At 43.6% G+C, this 13,210-nt stretch overlaps 1 protein-coding gene across 2 annotated transcripts; it reads right to left on the bottom strand.

The window, feature by feature from the left end:
* Positions 1-343: 343 nt before the first annotated feature.
* On the bottom strand, positions 344-12,789 carry INSIG1 (insulin induced gene 1). 2 transcript variants are annotated; one of them, XM_083406740.1, is made up of 6 exons: positions 12,513-12,789; positions 8,927-9,333; positions 5,572-5,696; positions 4,172-4,338; positions 3,505-3,604; positions 344-3,344 (listed from the first exon to the last, which is right to left on the bottom strand). In XM_083406740.1, exons 1-6 carry the CDS (start codon positions 12,668-12,670, stop codon positions 3,315-3,317), a joined length of 987 nt encoding a protein of 328 aa, XP_083262866.1. In that variant the 5' UTR covers positions 12,671-12,789; the 3' UTR covers positions 344-3,314. The 2 variants fall into 2 exon arrangements, with proteins under 2 accessions (XP_083262866.1, XP_083262867.1); XM_083406741.1 differs by having other exon boundaries at positions 12,381-12,767.
* Positions 12,790-13,210: the final 421 nt, after the last annotated feature.

The raw sequence follows: 13,210 nt of genomic DNA on the forward strand, positions 1-13,210 counted from the left end.
GAGTTCGTAAACCAAATTGTTTGTAAACAGGACTGTTCTTAAACCGAGGTACCACTGTACGCAAGTTAGATGCCAATACGAGATAGAAAGACTGTCCTTGGGCATTGAGTAAGAAATTTGTACGTAACTAAATTGCCTCAATTTGGATAAAGATGTAGAGCATGCCATTAGATAGCTTGATAGAATGCTAATTGAGGAGCTACCTGCCTCTTCACAGCTGAAAAGGCAGTTAAAATGAAGTGTTTGAGACAACTTATTTAAGGTTTTAGCACTTTCCCCAGTCAGATCATTCATTGCTGTCATTCAAAAGGATTATAATATCTAAGTAAACAAGAGACAGAAATGGTTGTTTGAAACCTTTAATTTTTTTTTAAAAAAAACCACCACTCACACACATTGTTGAAAAAAACTACTGAGTCTGAGAATCAAAGGATTCCAACCCAGAATAGTGCAATTCTCCCCCAACGCATATTTTTCCATATAACACAAATTCTGATCACTTTGGTTCAGATACTTACAAGTATTGGCAAGATTGAACTTCTAGTGTATATTTTGGCTGTCTTGTCAAAACACCAATTTACAAATAAAATACTTATTGATTTCATGATTACATATTTACAGTTACAATTGTCCTCTTTAGTTACATGGGGTACTAAGGTGTTGACATGGAAAAGTAGTTATTTGCCTCCTGTGCCACAGTATCTCAAACTAAACTTAGAGAATACGGTGGCTTTTGTCTTGCAGATACATTTTCACTTGGGTATATTCACTTGTGAAACATTATTGGACTGTTTAGATTGGTAAAGAAACGGTTTTCCCAAACCTTTTAAAAACCAATAAAGGCTGCAATTTATTATTCAGCAATACCACAGACTGTAATAAAAGTCCTTCAGTGTAGTTTGTACCTTACTGCTTTCAAGTCTTCCCTATCTCCCGTTTAAGAACAAAGAAACCACTAACATTTTTTAGCATTTTCCAAAAATATTTCCGATAGAGTTGAATGAGCACTCCTTAGCTCACCTACAAGATGATCTGAAATGAACTCCTGTGTGCAACGAGATGGGAAAGTTGTTCCCTTACCTCCCTCCCTCTGTCATCTTGTATATCTGATTGCAGTGTGCAAGGGGACTATGAAAGGTGTAGCTCTCTGGAGGAATGCTGCACTGTAAGGGCTAGTGGAAATATGAAAACAATTCTCCTCTAGCTTGGATTTTAATCCCATCAGGAGAAGAATTTCAGAGCTTGAAAATCTTGCTTTTCCTTTGCAGTAGGCTTTTACAAACCCATAAGCCCCTGAAGTTAATTTCTAAGCATCCCTAGGGTTTTTGGACAATGATTCTCAAACTATGCTCCTGAGAAGGCACAACACACCAGAGGTGGTAGGAATTCCAGAGTGGGAAAAATCTATTGCAGCAGATAGAACCACTTTCCTCCCAGCAACAGAGCATAGTGTGGCAGTCACCTCAACTGCTATGGTAACCATGGACGCTACCACATAGTAGGCAATATATGGGAGTTTTGGAACAGAGACAGCTCCTCACCAGGTTTTTGGAGGGAGTTCAATATGTTTAGTCACTTCAAAAGCCAGCATTACTACCCCAATCACAGAACCTTAGAACCACAGCAACAAGATGCATCTATATTGCTGTGTGCAAGGATTCTGTGCACCCACATACCAAAGATCAAAGGGCTATCAGTAGGTTGGGGGACCTGGAAGGTGCAGACAATTAAGAAAGAGACCAGAGTTCAAGCAGTTTGAGAAACACTGCTTTTGAGGAGGTTTCCTTGAACATAAACTGGAGGAAGGGTTTTTTTAGACTCAGTTTAGAACCTAAACAAATGGGAAGCCGCAAGAAGCTAAAACAGAAGAACGTCTAACTGCCTATTACAGAAAAATAGTCAGTAAGAGTTCCAGTTGTACACCATATCTACAAGACTGGAGTATTTCTTTTAAGACCAGGGTTTAGTAGACGATACAAACTAGCATTACTAGATAAATTATTGCTGATTTTTGCCTCCATGCAGCATTGAAATGAGTTCAAAACTCTTCTTCAATATCACCAAGAAATACTAAAGAGGAGACAACAAGGCTCAGATTTCTCTCAACTGTACATTGCACTTTACATTAGGTCAGCTGTTGTCTATATTATTTGAATGAATATTGTGCTCACCATGAAACTACTAAGAAACACCCAATGTGTATTGTAGTGACAAGCACTCTTCCTTACAAGGCAATCACAGATTGCAAGTTCTATAGGGTTGCGAAAAACAAACACTAAGCAGTGATCTGCTCCAAAACACACTGTAAAGCAACAATCATTTAAGATAAGCCTTAAGTAACACTGTTGGCCTGCTCTGCACCTGTCATGGCCTCTACTGCTTGGGCCCTGAAACTAGTCCAGTTGCTATATAGTTTAACAGGAATCACATAGGAATGCCCTCCTCTTAGGCTGGTGTAACACTCCGAGGACAGGCTTATCAGTAAAGTCACTTGAGGGCCTGCCCAACAGAGTTGCAGTGACATACATTACTGAGCAAAAATCAATTTTGGCTGTGTGTATCCAATAGCAGGGAAGTGGTAAGGGACCACGCTATCAGTTTGATAAGCAGCTGACAGACCTATTGCTTTTCTGTCTGCAAGATAGTTTGCTTCCCACTTCCAAGGAGAACAGGTTTTCAAAAACCACAAATCAAAGCACTTCGGATAAGTACTCCTGTGCAAAGCACACTGAAATAGGTAGAGTTCCTTACACCTCTCTCCTTTATTTCAGTGGAGAAAGCAAAGAATGTTTTCCAAAGGAACTGTGATTTGTGCCTATAGTTATTCCTTCGTACAACATCTGAAGGATTGTACCTTTTACTCTAATCGCCTTCATTTTAAGGCAACCCTATGTTAAAAGGATATTTTGATAAATACTATTCCTATTAAACCCATCCATGTACTCCACCTTTCAGCACCAACCAACTTTCTTTGGGCACTTGTACAAAGCTTGTAATTATAAGTTTTGTTTCAAGGATTTGAAATATGGCAGCTGGTTCAATGACTTCCAACAGGAACCTAGCACTTGAGAGAATGGCCACCAAGCATGGACTTGCTATGCATTATGTCTGTACTGACTTCTCCCACAGAACAGTCAAACCCAGAGGCTTCTAGGAAAAAACATCAAGGTAACCTCTTGGCCGCTCTAAGGTGAATAAGCATCTTTTCACCAGTCATTTGCGCAGGAAGCTCACGCAGGTTATTCAAGAAGAAAAAAATTCTAGTTCAGATTCAAGAACTGATCTTCGCCTGCCTTCAGTGCAGATCCAAATATTTAGTCACTGTGAGGCTTCTCAGGAACACCCTGTGGTCAAAACCAAAAGTGTTATTGCAGTTTAATGTTTAACATAAGCTGAAACTTAGCTGCATTCTTGTAAACAAGCTAAACCTGCACCAGCAGTTGGGACTTCCAGGAGAATGGGGAAGACACAGAATGGCCCTGACACAGATTGTATGATAATTACCATAGCTAGCTGCCGTCCTATGTTTCCTACAGTCACACCTCCCGAGAAAAATATGCATGGTAACCAGGATCGGATGTAAAGGAAATCTGGGGATGTATACCTGAAGAAAGATATAAGAAAGTCAGACATGCCTGCAGTTGTAATATCTGTGCAACAAGGTTTGTCTTTTAATATGAACACTTAGCTATGCTGGAACAAGTGGTAGTTCTGTGAATTTCGATATTGCCATCTTACATTTTGTCAGCAGAATTAAATATCTGATTGTAGAAGATACAGTTCTATTTGTACAGTCACATCCTGTATTATTACCACAGGGGTGATGAAAGGGATTAAACGTCTCATGCTGTGTAAATAGGGAAAGCTTACAGAATGCTTAGAGGGATAGAAATTGAACAATTCATGTCTTCTCTGCACAAACGTCTCTTTCCTATTTTCTCAATGGAACACACCTAGAATCAAGCTTAAAGTGATCCAACCACTTAGCATAAAGACATTGTAATCTTGTACAAGGCAGCAGCACACTATCGTTAAGAGAGAGTGGCTTATAACTCTCATTTTTTAGCAGCAGAGTGGGCACACACCTTTTGCTTAAGAATGCAAGTCAAACTTAACTAATTTTTACTTTAAAATAGTTAGACAATTTAAAGTCACAAGATGGGATACTTACTGATAAACTCCATTATAGACAAGGAACTGTGTAATCAGAGTAGCTACAAAAGCTATTGTAATTCCAAGACCAAGACCACTTCTTGAACGATCAAATGTCCACCAGAGACCCAGTGACAAAGCTGCCAGGGTCAAGGAGAGTTGGATGTTGTTTGCAAAATCCAATTTCTAAGAAGAAAGTTAAGGAAAATTCTGCAGCCTTGAAGTCTGGCAAGTTTCTTCTTGCTCATCATAATAATCTTCAGACACAGCCAGAGTTAGTTTTCTGCTTCAGTGCTGTTAGATGGTGTCTACACCATCACCCCTTTCACATTTTGTCTCTTGTGTTGCATACATTCCTCTTTTGCACATGTATACCTGTATGCAGTATACAAATGCAAAAATCACTTCAGGCAAGGGTCAAAAGTAGCAAATGGGTACCATTAGCCTGCAGGGGACAATTTTTCCCACAGCTTCTGTCAAGATATAATGAGGACCATTGCAAGTAAATTAATATTATTCTTCAAATAAGGTGCTAATTTTCTTGTAATGAAATTCAAAGTGAACTCCTGGGACATATCTGAAGGAGAAGCTAGTGCAAAAACACTAACAAACTTTATTTGAGAAAAAGGCAATTGCTACATATTCATGCATGTGCCCTACTCGACTCTACTAACAAGTGAGGATTTGTGTGTGTGAAAAATTCAGACCACCGACTGAGTGGAGTCTGTGACACAATCTAATTCTATCCCAACATCCCAGATCTGTTATTCTGTTAAACAGGCTGGGCTGTAGCAAACTTAAGTTTTACTCTGAGTAAACCCACTTGAAATTAATGGACACACTTAACATAGGGTCTCATCTGAGTAACTAATGGAAAGGATTACTCAATGGGTCTACTCTGAGTAAAATTTAGTTGGCTACCACCTGCTCTTTTATTTTAAATCTCCTTTTACTCGCAGCACTACTAACTTTTTATGTGTCTTATAAACCACCCTAATCCTCAGGACCTTTTAGCTACCTTAGTGGAGAAATTTGTGTTAACAGCAGCTGCAGCCCTAAGAACAGCAAATGAAGCTGATACAATCAGCAATGTCCTACTTGCCACTATCAAGCCCTTGTCTCACTATGGGCAGACAAGTGGTTTCTTTGTGCCAGTCCAAGAAGCCTTATCCCAGATCCTTCAAAGCATTTCCTAGTACAGGACGTTGCTGTGAGACACACAATCCATTTCAAGTGACTATTCTAGAGGCACAAGTCCAGAAATAAGGATTTCAAAAAGCAGTCATTTCTCCACATTCATGCTGAATTTCCCCACATCTCGGTTGAAGTTGGTCAAGTATAGACTGACAAGAACTTTAAAAATAAATTCCATTATAATTACACCAGATATGGGCATTAATCACATCATTCTAAGGATACAGCACTTGCATGGTTAATGCCGACAAAGACTGCTATACACCGCATAACACTGGCCCATTCTCGCTTGAATTTGTGAGGCTCACCAAGATGACTGTCAATGCAGGGATACAGCAGTCCAATAACAGCTGTAAAAGAAAAAGGAGAAATTGTTCATACACTTTTAATATCCAAGCTGTTGTAAATATAAATCTATTCAGCACATGCCAAAGTCTTATGCAGACTAGAACCCATTTTCCCTACTGTTGTGTCTGCTAATGATATTTCACAAATTGTATAGTGTTTCACATATTCTTATGTTATGCTTCAAGATGTGGGACTATGGTGGAACATGTATGAATCTTAAAGTTACAAAAAGTTACAAAAGGAACTCATTTCTTCCTGTATATACTACACTGCTTATGAAAAAGAAGAAGAGTTTGGATTTGATATCCCGCCTTTCACTTCCTTTAAGGAGTCTCAAAGCGACTAACATTCTCCTTTCCCTTCCTCCCCCACAACAAACACTCTGCGAGGGGAGTGGGGCTGAGAGACTTCAGAGAAGTGTGACTAGCCCAAGGTCACCCAGCAGCAGCATGTGGAGAAGCGGAGACGCGAACCCGGTTCCCCAGATTACGAGACTACCGCTCTTAACCACTACACCACAAAAGAAGTTTGTTTCTGTTCCTTGGTAGAAAATGTAAGCCTCAGGTAGAAGCAGAATCAATATTTTAACAGTAATAATTAGCTGCCTAGACCAAGAGCCCAAATTTCTTCTGACTTTTTATTAGAGATATTTCACACACATCCTCCCTTCCTCTGAAAAATATATCCACATGGAACACATTTAAGTACTACTGAATTTTTTAAAAATTCAAAGTTCAGGCATTTGACTTCCACAGCACTTTTGCTAGTTAACAGGTAAACTATTGGCTGTAGGCACCACTGAAGAATGCATTCTAGAGCAACCAGCCAGTTTTTATTAGCATAAGTTGCTTCCAATCATTCAGATTGTTACAGTACAGTGTACACCAGGGGTGCCTAATGTGTGGCCCTCCAAATGTTGATCAACTCCACCTCCCAACATCCTTGATCACTGGCCATGCTGAGTAAAGCTGATGGAAGTTGGAGCCCAATACTACCTGGTAAGCTGCCAACACACACAGCAGCTGCTTAAATAGCCTCATCTGGTGACTTGGTTCCCACTCACTGCCACACATAAAGCTATTTTCCCCCAGTATTTTTCCCCAGTATGAAGAGTTTCCTTATCAACATGGCCAACTGATGCTGGGCTGGAAACTCTTAATGCCAGACAGAACTATTGCTCTACATGTTTAGTTACAACAACAGGAGTACTGTGGTACCTTGGGTTAAGAACTTAATTTGTTCCGGAGGTCCGTTCTTAACCTGAAACTGTTCTTAACCTGAAGCACCACTTTAGCTAATGGGGCCTTCTGCTGCCACCACACCGCCGGAGCACATTTTCTGTTCTCATCCTGAAGCAAGGTCCTTAACCCGAGGTACTATTTCTGGGTTAGCGGAGTCTGTAACCTGAAGTGTATGTAACCTGAGGTACCACTGTATATTAAAAGGTTAAGTCCATTTCAACTGGCCTCTGAGTGACAGCAGTTAATATACAGGCTAGAACAGGGGTTGGCAAGGAGTACCGGGCATGGGCTGGATCACTCCCCTGGAGATCCTCCGTGGGCCAGACTGGCGCAGCGTGATGGCGGAAATCACATCTGTGCATGTCTGCAGCGCCGGAAATCACATCTGCGCATGCCCAGATGCCGAATATCAAGCCTGCGCAGAAGCGATTTCTGGTGCCTCAGAATAGTCCCCGCGTTGCGCTAGTTTAGCGCAGCACATGGGGGCTCACTGAGCAGGTGGCTTGGTTCGGGGGTGGCTCGTGGGCCGGTTAAATGCCCTCTGTGGGCCACTTCCAGCCCATGGGCCTTAGGTTGGCAACACCTGGGCTAAAACTTGGTTTTGTTTCATTTCAGGGGACACACATTACTATGGGACAAACACTGGCTGTTTCTGTGTAGCATATCTGAAGTTCACTGCTTTACTCATGATGCAGAGAGGTGGCTAAAACTGAAGCCACCCGTTTTGAGAAACACATACATATATATCCTGCTCTAGGGAAACACCTGCAGCCAAAGGGGCAGGTGCCACCCTGCACTGGCAAGAGCTCTTTTTTGTAATGCAGAAACTTATTTGAAAACTAAATTTTATGTTGCCAGAAAATAACATCTCGAATTCAGACAGTAGTCAAAAGGAATGGCAGTAGCCAGTATGGTTCTGAGATTGGGTTAAACCTTCATTGCATTAAAAATCATAGAACTGCAGAGTTGGAAGGGACCCCAAAGGTCATCAAGTCCAACTTCCTGCAATGCAGGAATATCAGCTAAAGCATCCATGACATGATGAATTTTTGGCGTAGCTTGATAAATGTAGGCTTTTCTCCTTCATCTCTTTTCTGTGTTGCTCTCTTCAAAAGTTTTACCAACATAAAGATTCATGTTTACACTTCAAACATTTCTGCCAAGCATTGCAACATTCTACTTAATAGAATACAGCTGTGTTTTAATGCTCCCCTATAGTGCCATTTGAATCCACTGTGTAGTTAAGCAGCAGGAGTTGTTTAACATTCAGCTATTTGTTCTGCTTCTTTATATAACAAAATAGATTTCTATTTTAACTCAGCGTTTTGTCCTAGGTATGCTACAGCTTTTGCAGGGGGGCGGTGCAGGAGGAAATCCCCTTACATTTCTGCTGGCAAATGAAGCTGCTGCAGCTGCTCTCAGAACAGGCAGCTAGCCAAGCTTCACTTCCCATCCTCTGCTGCCGCCGCAACATGTGACTTCCTTGTTTTTGATTCAAGTATGTGGCATGTTCAGGCAGGCAACCAATAGGAGCGAGAACATGCGACTCACCAGTTTCAAAAGGGAACCAATCATAAGGCAGAGAGTGGCGATGAGTCATGCAAGCTCCTGTGCTAAAACTTTGACAGACAATAGCTTGGAGGAAACTCTTCCCTAATTCCAGGGCTAACCACAGTGCCAACTCTTAAAGCAGCATCAGCCCACGAAGTAACCTGCTATACGTCCCTGCTCTTTCCTAGACGACAACATGCTTCTGCTTAATCCGATTGTTCTCTCAATTTGCTCAGCAGCTAGATGGCATTAGCAAAGCATGCAGACTCTTAAGTCATGGCCAATCCTGAAAAGAGCGCAGCAGACTGAAGAAGCAAACCCCAGCAAGTTGCGGGTCTCAAATACCACCCAGCGACAAAATACAATCCAACGTCTAGAACTGCCAATGCCTTCTTTCCACAACGATTCCCAAATAACCAAAGTTTAGTCTGGTGACTTACCTGCTGCTGTCCCACAGCAAGGGGGCACCCACCAAGCAGAGGAGAAGATTGTAGAAATGACCTCCTCGGGGAAGAGTGTTACATTCCTCTGGATCTGCAGCAAGTTCAGCACCAGGGCGAGGAAAGTGCCAACGACAAAGAGCACCAGGCTCCGTTGCACTACGTCCCTGCTCAAGTTCAAACTGCTGCTGGTGCCACTGCCAATGTTTGAGCTGCTTGGGTTCCGCATGCTGTGACTCACTAGTTTTAGAGGAGAACTCGAGACAGATGAGCTCAACATTTCGCCCACTTTGGCTGCCAGCCCTGTGGCACTTCCTCCTAAGGGGGTTCTCTGCCTTCTCCTGGCAGTACAGGAACAACTCCAAGTATGATCTTCTGTTCTGGACACAGGCTTCTCCATGAGATTTCTGAAAGGGGCATCAAGAAGTTATTAGTGCCAACATTAGGCTGCAAAGCCAGCCATCAAGTATGCCATGTGCTTTATCCGTCTAACTACTAATGGTTTGTACTTGTCTACCATGAGATATAGAAATTTTCTTTACAAATGAGAAGTCAGGGTCAGAAAAACATATGAAGAAAACCCAACAATCCTATGGTCATCTTCAGTACTTTAGGAAGTAAGAATATTCTATAGCCTTGCTTTGGACACTAGAGAATAGTTAAAGAGTTCACTTCCAGGTGAGGTATGGAAGCCCAAGACAATTTTTGAATATTGGTAATACTCCACTGATGGATAGGATACACTGTAGTTAATATAGCACAGTAACTAAGAGAATGAGTTGCAACCTAGGAGGTCATTGATTTAAGTGATATCTCAGTCATGATTCACAAGGTAACCTTAAGGAAAGAACTCTCAGTTCTCATCCCATGGTGTTGGGATAATGCTTGTTTACCATGCAGGATCATTGTAAGGATTGTTCTCATAATGTATGCAACTGTCATTCTGAACACTGAAAATGCTGTATTGCTTGGCATTACTATTACTATTGCAAAACATTCTAAGCAACAGTATATGTAATGGCTGGAGCGTTTGACCAGACTGAGGAAAAACAGGTTCAAATCCCCACTCAGCCACGAAGCTCAAAGTGTGACCTTAGGCCAGTCACCCTCTCACAGTCCAACCTATCACATAAAGCTGTTTCAATGATAAAATGAGAACGGGACAGGGGACCCTTCTTAAAAGGAAGGGTAGGAACATCTACCTAGAGCTTTAAACATGCCCCTACACCATGACAATATTATAAATAAGCATATAATAGCATGTTTTCAGACATTGCACATGAAGTTGTCAATTGTCATACAAACAGTGATGCTTATATAGTGACAAAAATACTGGATCCTTTAGATTCTTATACATATTAAGAGAGTAACACCAAGCTGTCCCAGCATCAGTGACCTGGGACAGTTAATCAATACTTATAATACAGATTTTCAGTGGCTTGGTCTAATAGCTAAAGAGTTCACAATTTCAATTTCCCCCTCTAGCAGATTACTAACATCTCCAGTGAGTTGGCCCTTCCAATTCAGGAGAGAAAACTTTGAAGTGCCTCAAAAGAGCATTCATTACATACATGATCCAGAATCCATTCTGATGTTATAAAACTAGACATGCTAGATGATCAAAATAACACATTTTGCTTTATAAAAACCTATTGCTTGCATAGCAATTTATACAAAGCTACAAGCAACCCTTGTTATTTGTATAGACACAATATGAAGACAATGCCCTGATCTAGGAAAACCTTTAACAGACTACCTATACTGCTGTTAAGACGTCCACGTGCCTATTGGAACTTGCTAGGATCTTCCTTTTGGTGTTTGAGCAGCGGCTTCCAATACTGCTTTCTTTTAAAAGAAAGCAGCTTTGCTACACCTTAAAGACTAAAATTTTATTATAAAATATGTTAGTCTTTAAGATGTCAAAAGACTGCTGTTGTTGCTGCAGCTAACATGCCTGCCCCTGGAAATTATTTTAGTGAAAAGTTTTATCAACTGGATATTAATCTTTCTCCACCTGAAGCTAAAGTTATTTCTGCTACAGTCCCCTGCCCTGGGAGGGATTACTTGAATTGAACTGCTTCCAGGGATCTCCTACTGCTGGAGGGCAACAGGTCCAATTTTTCTCTAGAATCAATAGCCTGACCATTCTCTTTCCCACATATGAGAGCTGGGTGCAACCCAAACCAAAAGTGCAAGCATTCCTACACTGCTTTCATTCCTGGGAAGATTTCACCAGAGAGAAACTAACCTTTCAGAAAGCTAGGAGTATTGAATGCCTATCAGGAGCAACTGATAGTTGCTCTATGCTCTATCCTCTACCCTTGTGTTAGGTTTTTCAAGTATCTATTAGATCTTCCATCCCCATTTATTGAAAACACTTGGGGAGGACTTAAGTACCCGCTACCCATTCTTTTTGGAGAACTCTTAGATCTTCACCTGTAAAATAATGACAACAGGGTCAAAATTCCCAAGTGCTGGAGATTCACACATCCCTTCCATCATCCCTTACAATCCTATGCATGCATACTTAAAAGAAAGACCCACTGAAGTCCATGACAGCTGCTTCCAAGGAAACAGACAAAGAACAGAATCATAGAATTGTAGAGCTGGAAGAGACCCTGAGGGAGGGTCATCTAATCCAATCTTCTGCAATGCAGGAATCTCAACTAAATCATACATGACACGTGGCCATCCCAGGCCTTTTGCCAAGTTTGCTGCCTATGTGATGATTTGTGTGTGCAAGTACTCCCAAACCCACCCTGCCTAGCCTTTCCCCGGCTCCTACAGATACATAACACCTTCATAGGATATGCCTGTTGCAACCAACCAAGGTGGGGAAGGTGCTGGCAAGCTTTTATCTTCCACACAGCAACATCTGGGGCTCACTACTGCTTCGAGGATCCGCCTAGACGGGATCAAAACGAGGGGAGCATTTCCCACCTTCCTTCTCCTCCGGCAGCGGCCCCAGGCTAGATGACCGCCGATTCTTTTACTGCAAAAGGGCGCCTGCCTTTCTTTTTGTGCAAGGCACAGAGAACAAATACGGGAGGGGGCGAGAGATAGGGCTGCGTGCTCGCGTCTCCTACTTGTTGGGTGTCCCTCCCCCTGCAGGGGCAGCGGCGAAAACGCAGCAAAGGGGCTGGAGGAGCAATGCAGCCCAGCTTTGATCCCCAACGCCGCCACCCGCGCTCCCCGGTGAGAAGACCACCAAAGAGGAACGAAGGCCGCAGCCATTTCTCTCCTTCCCCCATCCCCGCCATAACCTCCCCCCCCCCCCCATTGGTTGCCCGGCCCCGTCAGCACCTACCGCCCGGAGATAGACTCCCCCTGTATAGGGAGGCTCCGTGCCTGGGACTTACGGTCCTCAAGGCACCCGCAGCCGCCTCCATGAAGCGGGCAGGCGGGGGTGGCAGCCCCCCCCTTCCCCTCGCTCCCGCCCGCCCGCCTGCCTTACCTGCTCAGCCGGGCTCCGTCTCCCTCAGCCGCACAGGTCCCTCCCTTCTCCCCGCTCGCGCGCCACCAGCGCCTGGCTGAAAGGCTTATAAAGCGGCGAGCCCCGAAGTCACGTTACTCGCAGCCGACCTACCCGCAGCCGCAGGGCCGGCCGCGCCAGAGCCCTCCCTCGCCTCTCTCCGCGGGAGGGGGCGCCGCGGCGCTGACGACTGTATCGGCGGCGGCGGCGGCGGCCGAAGGGGCGGGGGGAAGCCGACAGGGAGCTTTCCTGGGTAGCCCCGAGAACAACATTTCAGTCTGGTGAGGCCGCTCCAGCCAATGGGAGGCAGGCGGCCCATATGACGTCGGGGACACACCACTCGCCCGCCCTCAACTGACAGCTCGCGCGCTGACAGGGCGGGAACAGGGGTTGGGTGAGGTGGCGCTTCCCGCGGGGAGGGGGAGGGACGGGGACGGGTGTCCGAAGGGCGCGCTCGCGACGTGCCGTGGCGCGAGGCGGGTTCGCTCCGCACGGAACGTTCCATCCCCAACTGCCAGTTGGCGGGCCTTGCGCAGCGCCCCCTCCCGCCCACGCAGTTCTCTCGTGTTTATAACTATGGGAGACTTCGGTTTCCATATCTATCTATCTATCTGTCTATCTATCTATCTATCTGTCTATCTATCTATCTATCTATCTATCTATCTATCTATCTATCTATCTATCTATCTATCTATCTATCTATCGACTAGGTAGATATCTATCTATCGACTAGGTAGATATGTTTTCTGCTTTCAGCGAGTAAATGGGTTGGCTCCTCTTCGTCCTCCCTCTTCTGTTACCACAATAATCCT

This window comes from Podarcis tiliguerta, assembly GCF_965153285.1.
Source record: "Podarcis tiliguerta genome assembly, chromosome: 12".
In the NCBI taxonomy this organism is placed as follows: domain Eukaryota; kingdom Metazoa; phylum Chordata; class Lepidosauria; order Squamata; family Lacertidae; genus Podarcis; species Podarcis tiliguerta.